This window comes from Bombina bombina, chromosome 4 (assembly GCF_027579735.1).
Source record: "Bombina bombina isolate aBomBom1 chromosome 4, aBomBom1.pri, whole genome shotgun sequence".
In the NCBI taxonomy this organism is placed as follows: domain Eukaryota; kingdom Metazoa; phylum Chordata; class Amphibia; order Anura; family Bombinatoridae; genus Bombina; species Bombina bombina.
Window position 1 is genome coordinate 748,925,214 of NC_069502.1, and position 13,592 is coordinate 748,938,805.

General features: G+C 39.4%; 1 protein-coding gene across 1 annotated transcript in view; it reads left to right on the forward strand.

Moving 5' to 3' along the window:
- QPCT (glutaminyl-peptide cyclotransferase) overlaps nucleotides 1-13,592 on the forward strand; it is a 211,003-nt gene that overhangs the window by 26,240 nt on the left and 171,171 nt on the right. The window contains exon 2 of the mRNA XM_053711021.1: nucleotides 9,387-9,533. Coding sequence (XP_053566996.1) covers nucleotides 9,387-9,533 — 147 coding nt within the window. The remainder of the gene's footprint in view (nucleotides 1-9,386; nucleotides 9,534-13,592) is intronic.

Genomic DNA, 13,592 nt, shown 5'->3' on the forward strand with positions numbered 1-13,592 from the left:
AACCCAACATTTTTCTTTGAATGATTCAGATAGAGCATGCAATTTCAAACAACTTTCTAATTTATTTCTATTATCAATTTTCTTAATCCTTTTGGTATCTTTTGTTAAAAAGCAGGGACGTATGCTTAGGAGCCGGACCATTTCTGGCGTACTATATGGCAGAAGTTTTGCAAGAATGTTATCCATTTGCAAGAGCACTAGATGGCAGCACTATTTCCTGCAGTATAGTGCTCCAGATGCCTACCTAGGTATCTCTTCAAAACAGAATATCATGGGAACAAAGTAAATCTGATAATAGAAGTATTTTGGAATCTTTTTTTAAATGGTTTGTTCTATTTGAATCACAAAAGACTTTTTTTGGGGTTTCATATCCCTTTGAAGTCAGCTCTAAAATAGCAATGCACTCCTAGAAGCCTATTTATCAAATGTCTGTCGGACCTGATCTGACAGTGCGGATCAGGTCCGACAGACATCGCTGAATGCGGAGAGCAATACGCACTCCGTATTCAGCATTGCACCAGCAGCTCTTGTGAGTTGTTGGTGCAACGCCGCCCCCTGCAGACTCGCGGCCAGTCGGCCGCCAGCAGGGGGGTGTCAATCAACCTGATCGTACTCGATCGGGTTGAATTCCTGTCCGCCTTATCAGAGCAGGCGGACAGGGTTATGGTGCAGCGGTCTTTAGACTGCTGCTTCATAACTGCTGTTTCTGGCGAGGCTGAAGACTCGCCAGAAACACGGGCCCTGAAGCTCCATTCTGAGCTTGATAAATGGGCCTCCTAGAAGTTAGCTTAAAGGGACACTGAACCCAAATTTTTTCTTTTGTGATTCAGATAGAGCATGACATTTTAAGCAACTTTCTAATTTACTCCTATTATCAAATTTTCTTCATTCTCTTGGTATCTTTATTTGAAATGCAAGAATGTAAGTTTCGATGCCGGACCATTTTTGGTGAACAACCTGGGTTGTTCTTGCTGATTGGTGGATAAATTGATCCACCAATAAAAAACTGCTGTTCAGAGTTCTAAACCAAAAAAACCCTTAGATGCCTTCTTTTTCAAATAAAGATAGCAAGAGAACGAAGAAAAATTGATAATAGGAGTAAATTAGAAAGTTGCTTAAAATTGCATGCTCTATCTGAATCACGAAAGAAAAAATTTGGGTTCAGTGTCCCTTTAACATACATGCTGAGCCAATAACAAGAGGCATATGTGAGTAGCCAGCAATCACCAGCTAGTTCACAGTAGGGCATTGCTGCTCCTGAGTCTACGTAGATATGATTTTCAACAAAGGATACCAAAAGAACAAAGCAAAACTGATAAAAGGGGTACATTGAAAAGTCTGTTTAGATTACATGCTCTGTCGGAATTATGGAAGTTTGATTTAAATTTTCCCTTGCATGTACATTAAAAGAAAGCTCACAACAATTATAACCTTACAGGCAGTTAGTGTTCATTTTTGTGTTTGTGCATCAGAAATTCATATATTTTTGCAAAAGATCTGACAAAACAAATGTTTTTAAAGCAGTTAGTTTCTTAGCAAGATAGCATTGGTTTGAAAATCTTCTTGAGCACGTTTATATTACCTCTTTTGCTGTAGCCAGTCACAGACAAATACAAATGAGCTCCTGCAGCATGTAGGAGAGTCTGGGTTCTGAATTTCATGGAATGCACCTCAGCCTCTCTAGGGGCAATGGGAATTTTTTTTTCTAGGGGATTAAATATTGATATTAACAAGCTTTTAAAAATAATTAAGAGGGACAGTAAAGTTATAATTAAACTTAAAGGAATTGGATAGAACATACTATTTTAAGCAACTTTCCAATCATCAATTTTGCTTAGTCCTTGTGACAGACTCCAGATACCCCGACTGGGTATCTCTGCCAAACGATCCTTCTCTACCCTGGAACCTGTAGCTGTATAGCGGAAAAGTGATTATAGCAAGTAGCCCACCCTAATAACCAGACAAGACCATTATTAAGGTGAAATATGAACAGGCTTTATTGAGACAAACACGGCACACAAAGGATCAGGCACTACTAGTAGGTATAAATTTAAAACATACGATTTATACAAAAAAACTTAAAACATGACCCCCAGACAGGGGTAGAGAGACATACAGGACAAGTCTTACGCGTTTCGTGCCCCCTAGTGGCGCTTAATCATTGAGACAAACACACAGCTTATATACACAAAGGTATGACAAGTCCCCAAAAGAGCAGAGATCTGGGGCAAAGGTTTCGGGAGCGACCTAGGTTTAAGTCCTGCGGGAATCTCTAGTGGTCCCAGCCGGCGAATAGTTCCATAAGATCACGGCTGGGACTCGGCAAGGCCGGAAGGGGCAATGCGGGGTAGCAATCAGCTCTTTCAGGGCAAAGTTCAAACACTGTAACAAGCAAGGAGGAATTGGTGGAAAACAAATATGGAAGGGGTTGTCCTGGCAGCCTGGTATCCGTAACAGTCCTCTTGGTATTCTTTTTTTAAAAAGTAATCCTATCTAAACTCAGAAGCAGGAATGATGTCCTTAGCCGTCTGGCAGCAGTGTTTGCAACAATGTTAATAGCAATGTTATACATAGTTACAGACACTGCTGTCATAGAATACTACAGACTAGGGTTGCTACCTCAGCCATGTTTTTTTTGGACACTAATGAGTTACACATGCTGCAGGGTGTGCAGGGAGGAATATGAATAGAGCTGTCCAGAAGCACAATACATGTTCCTCCCTGCACACCCTGCAGCATGTGTAACTCATAAGTGTCCAAAAAAACATGGCTGTGGTGGCAACCCTTCTACATAAACTATGCAGCAGAGTTTGCAACTATGTATAACATTAATATAAAAATTGTTGCATCAGTGCTGCCAGATGGCTAAGAAGACGGGCACACTCCTGCGCTCACCAAGAATTACCCTTTAACATAGGACAGCGAGGAAACAAAGCAAAATTTAAAATAGAAGTAAATACAAAAGTTTGTTTATTTCATATATTTGTAAATTATCGCAATAAAACACAATTTCATATTTGTCCCACTGGAGAGGCCATTAAACTCTATGTGAACCTAGTCTACTGATATTTTGTAGTCCGCATAGCTTAATATAATGTAATTTCACATATTTCTGTTTAATATTTGTGTAAGGCTTGGTGTCCTCGGTACTCACAAAGTGTGATTATTTATTTTATGCCTGATTAAACGTTTCTCTGATATAATGGCTGTAATTGGATAGCCTTATACTTGTTTGGAAAATTACTGATGCACTTAATAATAAAATATATTATGTAACAAAACCTAAAAATCTCACGTTTTATTCTATTATGAAAATGTTATATACCATAATATTAGCAACATTAAATACTCCATAAACCACTAAGCAATAAGCATACACTCATAATTAATATGATGTAGATAAACCTGCAATTATTTGTCATTACTTACTGTATATGCTTAACCGCTGCAAAATCAACCTTCTGGTCCTGAGCTAAACATGGCCAGTGATTGGTGTCTACATGTGTATACCACTTCTGATTGGCTCAGTGGCTGTACAGCATTGCTGCCCTGAAGTTGATTTAATATTTGCGATGCGTAAATGTTTATGTTTAGGCAAGCAATAAAGTAAAAACTCAAATGCACTAGACCATTTCCTAATTGCAGCTTTATGTTTCTTTAAAGGACAATTAAATACAGTAGAACTGCATAATCAATTTCAAAATTGACTTTAATTTGCCCCCCCCGTATCAGGTGGCAGTCATCATCCAATCACAGACTCATAAATGTATACACTTTGAACTCTTGCACATGCTCAGTAGTTGCTGGTGCCTCCAGTTGTGCATATAAAAAAGAGAAAAAATGGAGCACCGAGTCCGGGTAGGAATTTAAAAAAAGAAGACACTTTATTGAAAACATGCATTCAGGGACCCATGTCCCCGGGGTAAAAACTGAGTGTATAGGTAAAAAAGACAAAATTAGGCTAACATGTTTCGGCTCCCACGCCGTAATCCTAGCCACATGTAAAACTTTTTACATCACCAGAACTTAAAATACCTATGCTGTTAACCTATTGGCTCTGAGGTACACACCTCCAAACATACAGGCCAATCAGATTACTGGTAGTTCCTGATATTTTCATTCGCTAGATGGAACACACCCTCCTATTTCTGAGCTAATCAGGAGCTACCTGTGGCAGAAATCCCTATTCAGATTGCGCTGCTAGAATGCGTGTATCGAAGCTAGGCACCAGCTGATAACTTCCCATAATTGCTGGCAAAATCCTCGGTATAATTCAAGATAGCGTATCTAGCTTATATGCTTTCTCAGCTTAAGTAGTGCACTTGATTCACAAATAAATGGAGCCTAGCAAAACGGTTCAGCTTCGCCAATATTGTTGAACACAGCTCACGCCTATATCGTTTTAACCAACTTTTTTCCTGTGTAATTTGAGGACTGTTGCAGAGCCTAAAAGTATAAAATATAGATATAAATGTTGACATTATTAACAATAGTCGTAGTGCAACAAATCAGTCCAATGGCTATAACCCTGATGTATATAGAAAATATAAAAAATATAAATATGAACAAACACATAGATATCCTGTCCTATGGGCTTACAAATGACAGAATAATGAAACTGATAGTACCGATAATACTTCTGCTTAGGTATTAACCTTATACAATACTCCAATATATATAGCATGTACAATAATAATACTCCATATGAATTGCTCATGATAGACCCATGCACTTCTATACAGGAGGACAACACTCTGGTTGTTATGCCTGCTCATAGGTATAATAAAGATGGTAATAGTGAAAGTTTCAATCCTCCCTGTACAGAAATGCACGGTGTTCACAGACGGCTTAAAATTTAACATAACAAAGGTAACTACTAATGCATGCTATTTATTCTGTTGGTTTTCCTACTGTGCTAGATAAAATAGGTCTAATAAGTGTTGTAAATATTGAAAATATTATGAATATTATTTTAAAATATCTATCTATTTATTTATCTAGCTATTTTCCTTCCCCTTGGGAACTATATATAGATGTTAATCTTTATTATCCTCTGGGACTTCATTAAAGGTGAACCTATTAACCCTATATCCTTTCAGGGATAAGATTGACAAAGTGGTTAGTTGATTAAGTCAAATTAAGAGTTGAGGCCCACTGGAATTCTGGTCTTAAGTTTGAATATCCAGTAGGCCTCCCTCTCTCCTAGTTTTCTGGCTCTATGCTCACCCCTTTTTACAGGTGGAACCTTCTCTATAATATTCCACTTAAAACTGCTTGTATCCTTATTGTGAAAGTGGGAGAAGTGATTTATTAACGGTGTCGTGAGGGTCCCTTTCCTTATATCAGCCAGATGCTCTCTGATCCTCACTCTGACCTGCCTTGTACTGAGGCCCACGTACTGGAGAGCACATTGATTGCAGGAGATGACATAAATTATGTAGGTTGACCTACAATTGAAACACTGTTTTATTGGATGTCTTTCACCCGTTGCCAGACATTCAAAGCTGTCTCCCAGCTGTACTCTGGCACATGCTAGGCATGTTTGGTAGTTGCAGCAGTACATCCCATTGATCTTTAGCCATGAGGACGTACTGGTGGTATTCCTTTCCAATCTAGTTGGAGCCACCATATTTCCAACTGTTCTGCCCCTTTTATAGGCAAACCTGATGTTTTTTAATTATGCTACATATTTGTGGGTATTGCTGTGAGTACTCAGTAATGAAGACAACCTTGTTGTCTCTACTTTTCTCACTTTCTTTGGGTTTTCGATCCTGTAACAGCTGTTTCCTGTCCATGGATTTCACTTTACGTCTTGCTCCCAGGATTGTAAGTCTCTTGTAACCTCTCTCCTCCAGTCTCATTGTCAAATCATCGGCCTGTCTTTCATATTCCTCTTCTGTACTACAATTCCTTTTGAGGCGTATGAATTGGCCTTTCGCTACACCATTAAACACTCTTCGTGGGTGGTTGCTATTAGCATGGAGGAGAGAGTTACGTGAGATCGGCTTACGAAAAATCCTGGTTTCCACTGGCAACAACCTGAGGTCCAAAAAATTGATCTCATTTCTATGGGATTCAGATGTAAAACTTATTCCCACTTCGTTGGTATTTAGATAGATTATGAAATCCTCCATCCTTGCTTCTGTCCCCCTCCAAATCATGAGGAGGTCATCTATAAAGCGTTTGTACCATACAATTTCATTCTTTAAGGGGTTCCCACCTCCAAAGACGAGGGAGAGCTCCCACCAACCCATGAAAAGGTTGGCGTAAGAGGGGGCAAACTTGGCCCCCATTGCTGTCCCACGCCTTTGGAGGTAGAACTCCCCCCCGAATTAAAAATAATTGTGTGTTAGGAGAAATTTCGTGACGTCAGTCACGTACTCCACATACCGCTTGTCCTCACTAAACTCAGCATTGAGGAAGTATCGAATGGCTTCTAGGCCCTTATCATGTGGTATCGTGGAGTACAATGATCTGACGTCAACCGTAAGCCACATGAATTCCTGCTGCCACACCAAGTCACTTAGCAAGTTTAAAACGTGTTTCATGTCTGAAATATAGCTCCACAGTTTGCTCACTAGAGGCTGAAGTATGCAGTATAGCCATTCAGAGAGGTGTTCCAGGAGGGACCCAATTCCACTGACGATAGGCCTCCCCTGTACCCTTTCTGTGGACTTATGGACTTTTGGGAGATGGTTAAAGGTTGGCATTGAGGGGTTAACCACCAATAGATACTTTTTAGTATCCAGATCAATAAATCCCAAGTCCACGCCATCATCCACAAGGGAGGCCAATTGTCTCTGGAATGATATTGTTGGGTCTCCTTTTAGCTGTGTATAGTCTTCCTTATTTTTAAGTTGTCTGTGCGCTTCATCCAAAAAATCCCTCCTGTTTAGCACCACTATTGCCCCCCCTTTGTCTGCAGCCCTTATTACTATTTCCTCGTTCTCTTTAAGGCTCTCTATCGCTGCTCTTTGGTTTCTGCTGATGTTAGGATTGCTACCTCTTGTAGTGGTCTATTGTAACTTGACCAGGTCTTCCTCTACCCTTTTCTGAAATTTTTCCAGTAAGGGACCCCTACTTTGTACTGGGTAAAAACGTGACTTCAACTTTAGGTTAGGCTTTCTCGGTGGGCCCAACCCCTCCAAAATGGTTGAATCTTGTAGGGACTCTAATACCCTTACATCACAATATTCATGGAAATCTAGTGTTATATTACCTTGAGAGGCTATATTGGACTCTTGCTCTGACTCTGATTCAATAATATCATGACTTTCATATGATGTAATATGATTTTTAGATTCAAAAAATTTCTTAACTGTCAGATTCTGTATTAAGCCATTTACATCTAGTAAAGTCCTGAATAGATTAAAGTCACTTGAAGGCACAAAAGTAAGGCCCAAACTCAGGACCTCCAATTCAGCATCAGTCAATACATGATCCGATAGGTTGATTACATTTCTTCCCTGTAGCTTCCTCTCCCTCTGCCTCTCCTGAGGGGGTACCGATGTTGTTGGTACTGTGGTCCTTGTTTCTCTTTCCTCGGATATTGGTAACCTTGGTTTCCTCCTCCCCCACCTTCGGGTGCTTTTGGGGTTAGCCAAAAAACCTGGTCCATCTGTGCCCTTTCGGTATCATAATGTGATCCCCTCTGTTCAGGTTCCTCTCTATAATTGGAGGATCTAAAGTTATCTTGTGAGGTGTTCTTAAGAATGGGAGGTAATCTGTTAGAGCCTTCCTTGGGTCTTGCAGCTTTTTCAAAGTATCCTCTTTGATCATAGTTCTGTGGTGGTTGGTCAATAGGACCCTGATCATCTCCACCAGACCCAGACCCCTCGTCGGAAGACTCCCCTTCACTTTCATTAAAGTTCACCTGTCTCCCTCTATTCCTTCTGCGTCTGTTACCGCCTCTTTGTCTATGAGGACGAAAGGAGTAATTTGATTGTTCTTTTCTTAATGCAAACCTTTCCTTGCGGTTCCAGACATAGACCTTATCCTGGTCATAATCCACCTGGTCCCTCACATACTTTTTATGTTTTATCTCCAGAAGCAATTTTTTCGCTTGTGCTACTATCTCCTGTAAGGTATTTCCTTAGGGTTCTAATAGTGCATATAAAAAACCTGTGCACAATGGAAGTAACAATTTTTTTATTACAGTGCAATGCATGTCCTTATGGGTGAATTACGGTTCTTGGTTATTTGTTGCAATACTTTTTTGACTAAGCCTGGCAATATGTACATGGCTTGAATTTTAACAAAAAATGTGTGCATTCAAAAGATGGAACTTTTTAAAATCTAAATGATAATACTGTTTACGCAGGGGCAGAGCCTAGGGTATAACCAAGGCCCAAAATACAAGTGGACCTCTAAATATCGATTTGATGAAAGCGATATTTGCACATGATAATGTGTGCTGGTATTACAAGTTTTCAGCAATGCAAACGCGACCTGGGAAGCATTGCGTTCACGAGAGCGCGCTTCCATAGGGTCCTATGGGAGCCTCGTTCGGATGCCTTCAGAGACAGCAACAGAAGTTCAGTGCCAGCGAAGGGTGTAAGTCGTGCAGCGATTGCAGCAAGTATAAATGTATATATGTGCTGATATATATATATATATGTGTGTGTTAATATGCGTATATACACATATTAACACATAAATATATATGGATATAAGCATATACATATACTGTATATTTCTCATAGACCGCAATGTAAAGGCACTTTTCAGTGCCGTTTTTTTTCTAACACCCCAGTCTTACCAATTTTAGACCCCAAAATACTGCCTAGTGTAGTAATATTATTAAAAAATAAAGATGCTTCGATCTTTATTTTTTAATAAACTACACTAGACAGTATTTGGGGGGCATTTGGGGCACATTTATAAAATTAACCAGAGATCTGACCTCTGGTTAATTTTATAAGCGCTAATATAATGGCTGGTTAATAATTTTGCTCCCGCAAACGGACAAATTTGCCCGTTTGCGGGAGCGTAATTATTTAGCGCTCCACTTGTAATCTATCCCCAAGTGAGGAGCCAAAGAGGGTAAAATCTTATTAAGAGCCAGGAATTTTGCCTTTGGCTATAACCTAATTTCTTTCTGAAATCTATCAACAACCCCCTGACAAATGTTGAATGGTACAGCTATGAATCTGTTTCATGCATTTGCCAACCTCTGTGTGGCCTTTACATATATAAGATTTTGGTATTTTTAATTATATTTCAGACAAGCAGACATACAATCTTTTGTTTAAAGCAATGAGGTGTATTACATATATAATTTTCGGGAACCAGGGAAAAGATACATAGGAGTTTCCCAGCAATCTCATAAAAAATATTTAGCAACTTTCAATTGTTAGAACTTTTAATTTGGTTTTCTTTTTATACAGCAATCTCATCGGCCTCATATTTTGCGCACAGCTGATGTCAGACGAATCGCATCCCAGACAGATGTTAACCAAATGTGGCAATCCGATCTCCGACCAATGCTGATTGAAAGATTTTCTGGCTCACCTGGGAATTATGCAGTACGCCAGGTGAGTAATACTGTCCACGGAAAAGGTTGATGTGCTTATATATATTTTTTATACATTTAGCTCCAAATGTTTCTTTTTATTTGTGGTGTTTAAATGTATCCATTCTGTACTTCCTACTAATGTTCATTGGCTGATCGACTCTTCTTTTTAATTCTAATTCATTGATAGTTACTTCAAAATGTATATATAATCTGTAGGGTATTTGCTAATATTGTTTTAATTAACAGCTGCAATATTATGAACTTTGCTCTAAAGATTATTATTACTTCCTTTCAGGACCAACCAATAGCGAAGAACTATTAAACAGATATGAATATATTGTTAATGAATCTAGACTTGTTTTACATCCTAAATGGCATCAGTGTTTTTGTCCATTCACAAACGCAATGTTCCTTTCAAAAATGTCTATAGTGTGAAAATAAATTAAGTGGCCAGTTTTGTGGTACATGAAGTCTTGTTAGAGCGGTCACAATTACTTTCAACTTTAGTTAACCCCTTGAGTGCTAATGATGGCTCTGAGCAATCGCAAATTGTCCCAGTTAGGTGCACTCACCCACTTTGAGGGCAATCTGGGGGCTCCCACCTACTCCCATCGCCGGGGCTTCACAATTCGTGCGGTGATGTCACGTGCAATGATGTCATGACATCACCGCGCAACTTTATTTAAAATTAACAATGGACAATATAGGGAATGGGGGCATGCTGCTTAGAAGCCTGTATCTCAGGCATCTAAGCAGCTACAGAACCCCAAGACCCACCGTTGAAAAGGTCTTGGGTATCTGGAAAAAAAGTAAAAAATATATTTAAAAAAAGTAATAAAAAAAAAAGCTCAAATCCAGCTTAGCACCCAGGTGGGAAATGGCTTAGCAGCCAAATGGTTAAAATGATTGTAAAGGTTTTGTATTTATCTGAACAGTATATACAATTACTCTTCAAAACAGGGATACTTTAATTTATAAAATTGTATCAAGACGCTTTATTTGTAAAATATTTACCATCTAATGATGGTTAACATCACGCCATTCCTCCACCCGCATCTCATACTTGTTTTAGCTGTGCGATGATGAATCCGGCTTCATCCAATCGTTGCGTGCCCCATGAGCTGGACGCCATGTAAGGCACGCAACGATTGCTTGGAGCCGGATTCGTCATCACACAGCGTTATTTGTGTTATTTGAATAAACACAAAGTCAACTCTATGGCCTCTATTTATCAAGGTCTGTCAGACCTGATCCGACAGTGCAGATCAGGTCCGACAGACCTCGCTGAATACGGCCAGCAATACGCTCGCCGTATTCAGCATTGCACCAGCAGCTCACAAGAGCTGCTGGTGCAACACCGCCCCCTGCAGACTCGCGGCCAATAGGCCGCCAGCAGGGGGTAGTCAATCAACCCGATCGTACTCGATCGGGTTGATTTCCGGCGATGTCTGTCCGCCTGCTCATCATCCATTCGGAGCTTGATAAATATGCCCCTATGCCACTTCCTGATGTGTTAAGCAACTTTAAAAAGAGAAGTCCTCTACAGCCTTCCCAAGGTTAAATGTAATATAGAAACTAGAAAGTGCGTTAAAAAGATACACAACAACCAGTATTAAAAATCAAATAATTTTATTCAGCTATTACGAACCTAATGTTCTAATTAGAAAAGAAGTACCTAAGCAAAACAAAATGTATATTACATAAAATGCCTATTACACAAAAATGCATAAATATGCTAACAAAACCTAGGAACCACCAGTGGTTTTAAATATAAAACTTTATAAACGGATAAAGGAATAAGGTGTGCTATCAGTCCAGAACTCTTTCCGGATATATACTGGCCAGACACTTTATATCCCTTTGATTAAAAGTGGTATCACTGTGTTACGGATCAGTCTATAGCAAATCTTGATGTGTTAAAATCCCCCGGTTCATCAAAGTCCTTTAGGGGCTCCTGCGGACCTTACCGCTTCAGCTTGTGACTCGAATAGAGAATATCCACTCCGCTTGTCACACTTCCGTGTCTATGGTCACGTGACTCTTATCAGCCAATGAGAGAGCTTCTTCAACTGTAACCATGCTGTGTCCAGCAAATCACTGCTCCAGGATTCAATCTCTCCTGTATTCACAGAGCATTTTGTTAGTCTTTTAGAGCTAACAGAGCTGACATTAGGTGCTGCAAATCCAGATATAACATCTACGCGTTTCAGCCTCTTACAGGCCTTTATCAAGATGACTGGATCTCTCAGCGGCTTCCTTTTTAAAGGGACAGTCTACTGATAAGCTGATAATTTAAAACACTGGCTGACACCAAGTGAATTTAAGAAAAGAAGTCTAACATCAAGAGATTTACATGGAAATGTGATTAAAGGTTTTTTTCCTTGTTACTCATGTATATCCTGCAAACACAGCACAAAGTAAAAAGAAGTAGTATCAACTACCTGGAAATTCAAATTCACAATAATGGATACCATTAGGTGCCCCGACAAGGGCATTGTATATTTAATACTATGTCCATGTAAGAAACAGTACTTGGGACAAATGCAAAGAATCCTAAGAGACAGAATAAGAGAGCATCTATACAATATAAGGAATGGCCTCCTCTTGCCTACAGGCTTAAACACAAAAGTCTCACTCTGACTTACAAAGCCCTCAACTGCACTGCTCCACCCTACATCTCAGACCTTGTCTCCAGATACTTTCTCTCCCAACCCCTTCGCTCTGCCCACAATCCCCTACTCTCCTCCTCTCTTGTTACCTCCTCACATTCCCTTTTACAAGACTTCTCCAGACTTGCTCCCATCTTGTGGAACTCTCTGCCTCGCTCCACAAGACTTTCCCCTAGTTTTGAAAGTTTCAAGCACTCCCTAAAGACTCTACTATTCAGGGATGCCTACAGCCCACACTAACCTTTCCTAACTTCACTGCTATCCCCTTGAACCCCTTAGCATATAAGCCTATGAGCCCAGCTGTTTATAGATCACCCGCATAAGAGCCGATTACAACAGTGCAACTCTCAGCAGGGACCTTTACCCATTTGACCCCCTATAAATGTTACCTTGTATACTGCCTATGTTTATAGCACTGCAGAATCTGTTGGCTCTCTACAAATACCTGATTATAATAAAATGGCTTTGAGGGACATCTTTTTTCCAGTTTCAGGCTTTGAATTCTGGGGTATAAAAAAAGTAGGGAAGGATTGAAGAGGATGTGATTATGAGAAAAACTACTATACCAAGAAGCCAATTTAATTTTCAAATTTGGCACTTTACATCCAGAAGGACTAAATGCAGAGATAGACCTTAAAGGGACACTCAATCAAAATTAAACTTTCATTATTCAGATAGAGCATGCCATTTTAAACAACTTTACAATTTACTTCCATTAACTAAATGTGCACAGTCTTTTTATATTTAAATGTTTTGAGTCACCAGCTCCTACTGAGCATGTGCAAGAATAAGTGTGTATGCATTTGTGAATGGCTGATGGCTGTCACATGGTACGTGTATGCATTTGTGATTGGCTAATGGCTGTCACATGGTACATGGGGAATGGAAAAAGACATAACTTTTAAAATTGTCAGAAAAAAAATCTACTACTCATTTCAAGTTCAGACTAAGTGCTATTGCATTGTCTTGTTATCTTGCATTTGTTGATTATGCAAATCAACTGTGTTGACTGGTCCTTTAACCCATTCAATTAGCTGTCTTTTCTTTGGCATTTCCTATTCAAAAGTATGTTATTTTATATACAGGAATAATCACACATACATAATAATAAGAACCCAAAATAATGCAAATAAAATAATTTAAAACAATGGAACAACTAGGTTTGTAGGTAATTACATTTATAAGCTTCCTATTCTTGCCTCCTTGTTTCTCTTTTGTAGAACTCTTTCCAAATGTGGAAAACAACCATATAGACTAGGGGTGCTCACACTTTTTTGTGTTGGGATCTACTTTTCAAATGACCAGCTCAACGAGATCTACTCACTAAAAATGGTCCGGCTCCTAAGCTTACATTCCTGCTTTTTCAAATAAAGATACCAAGAGAATGAAGAAAAATTGATAATAGGAGT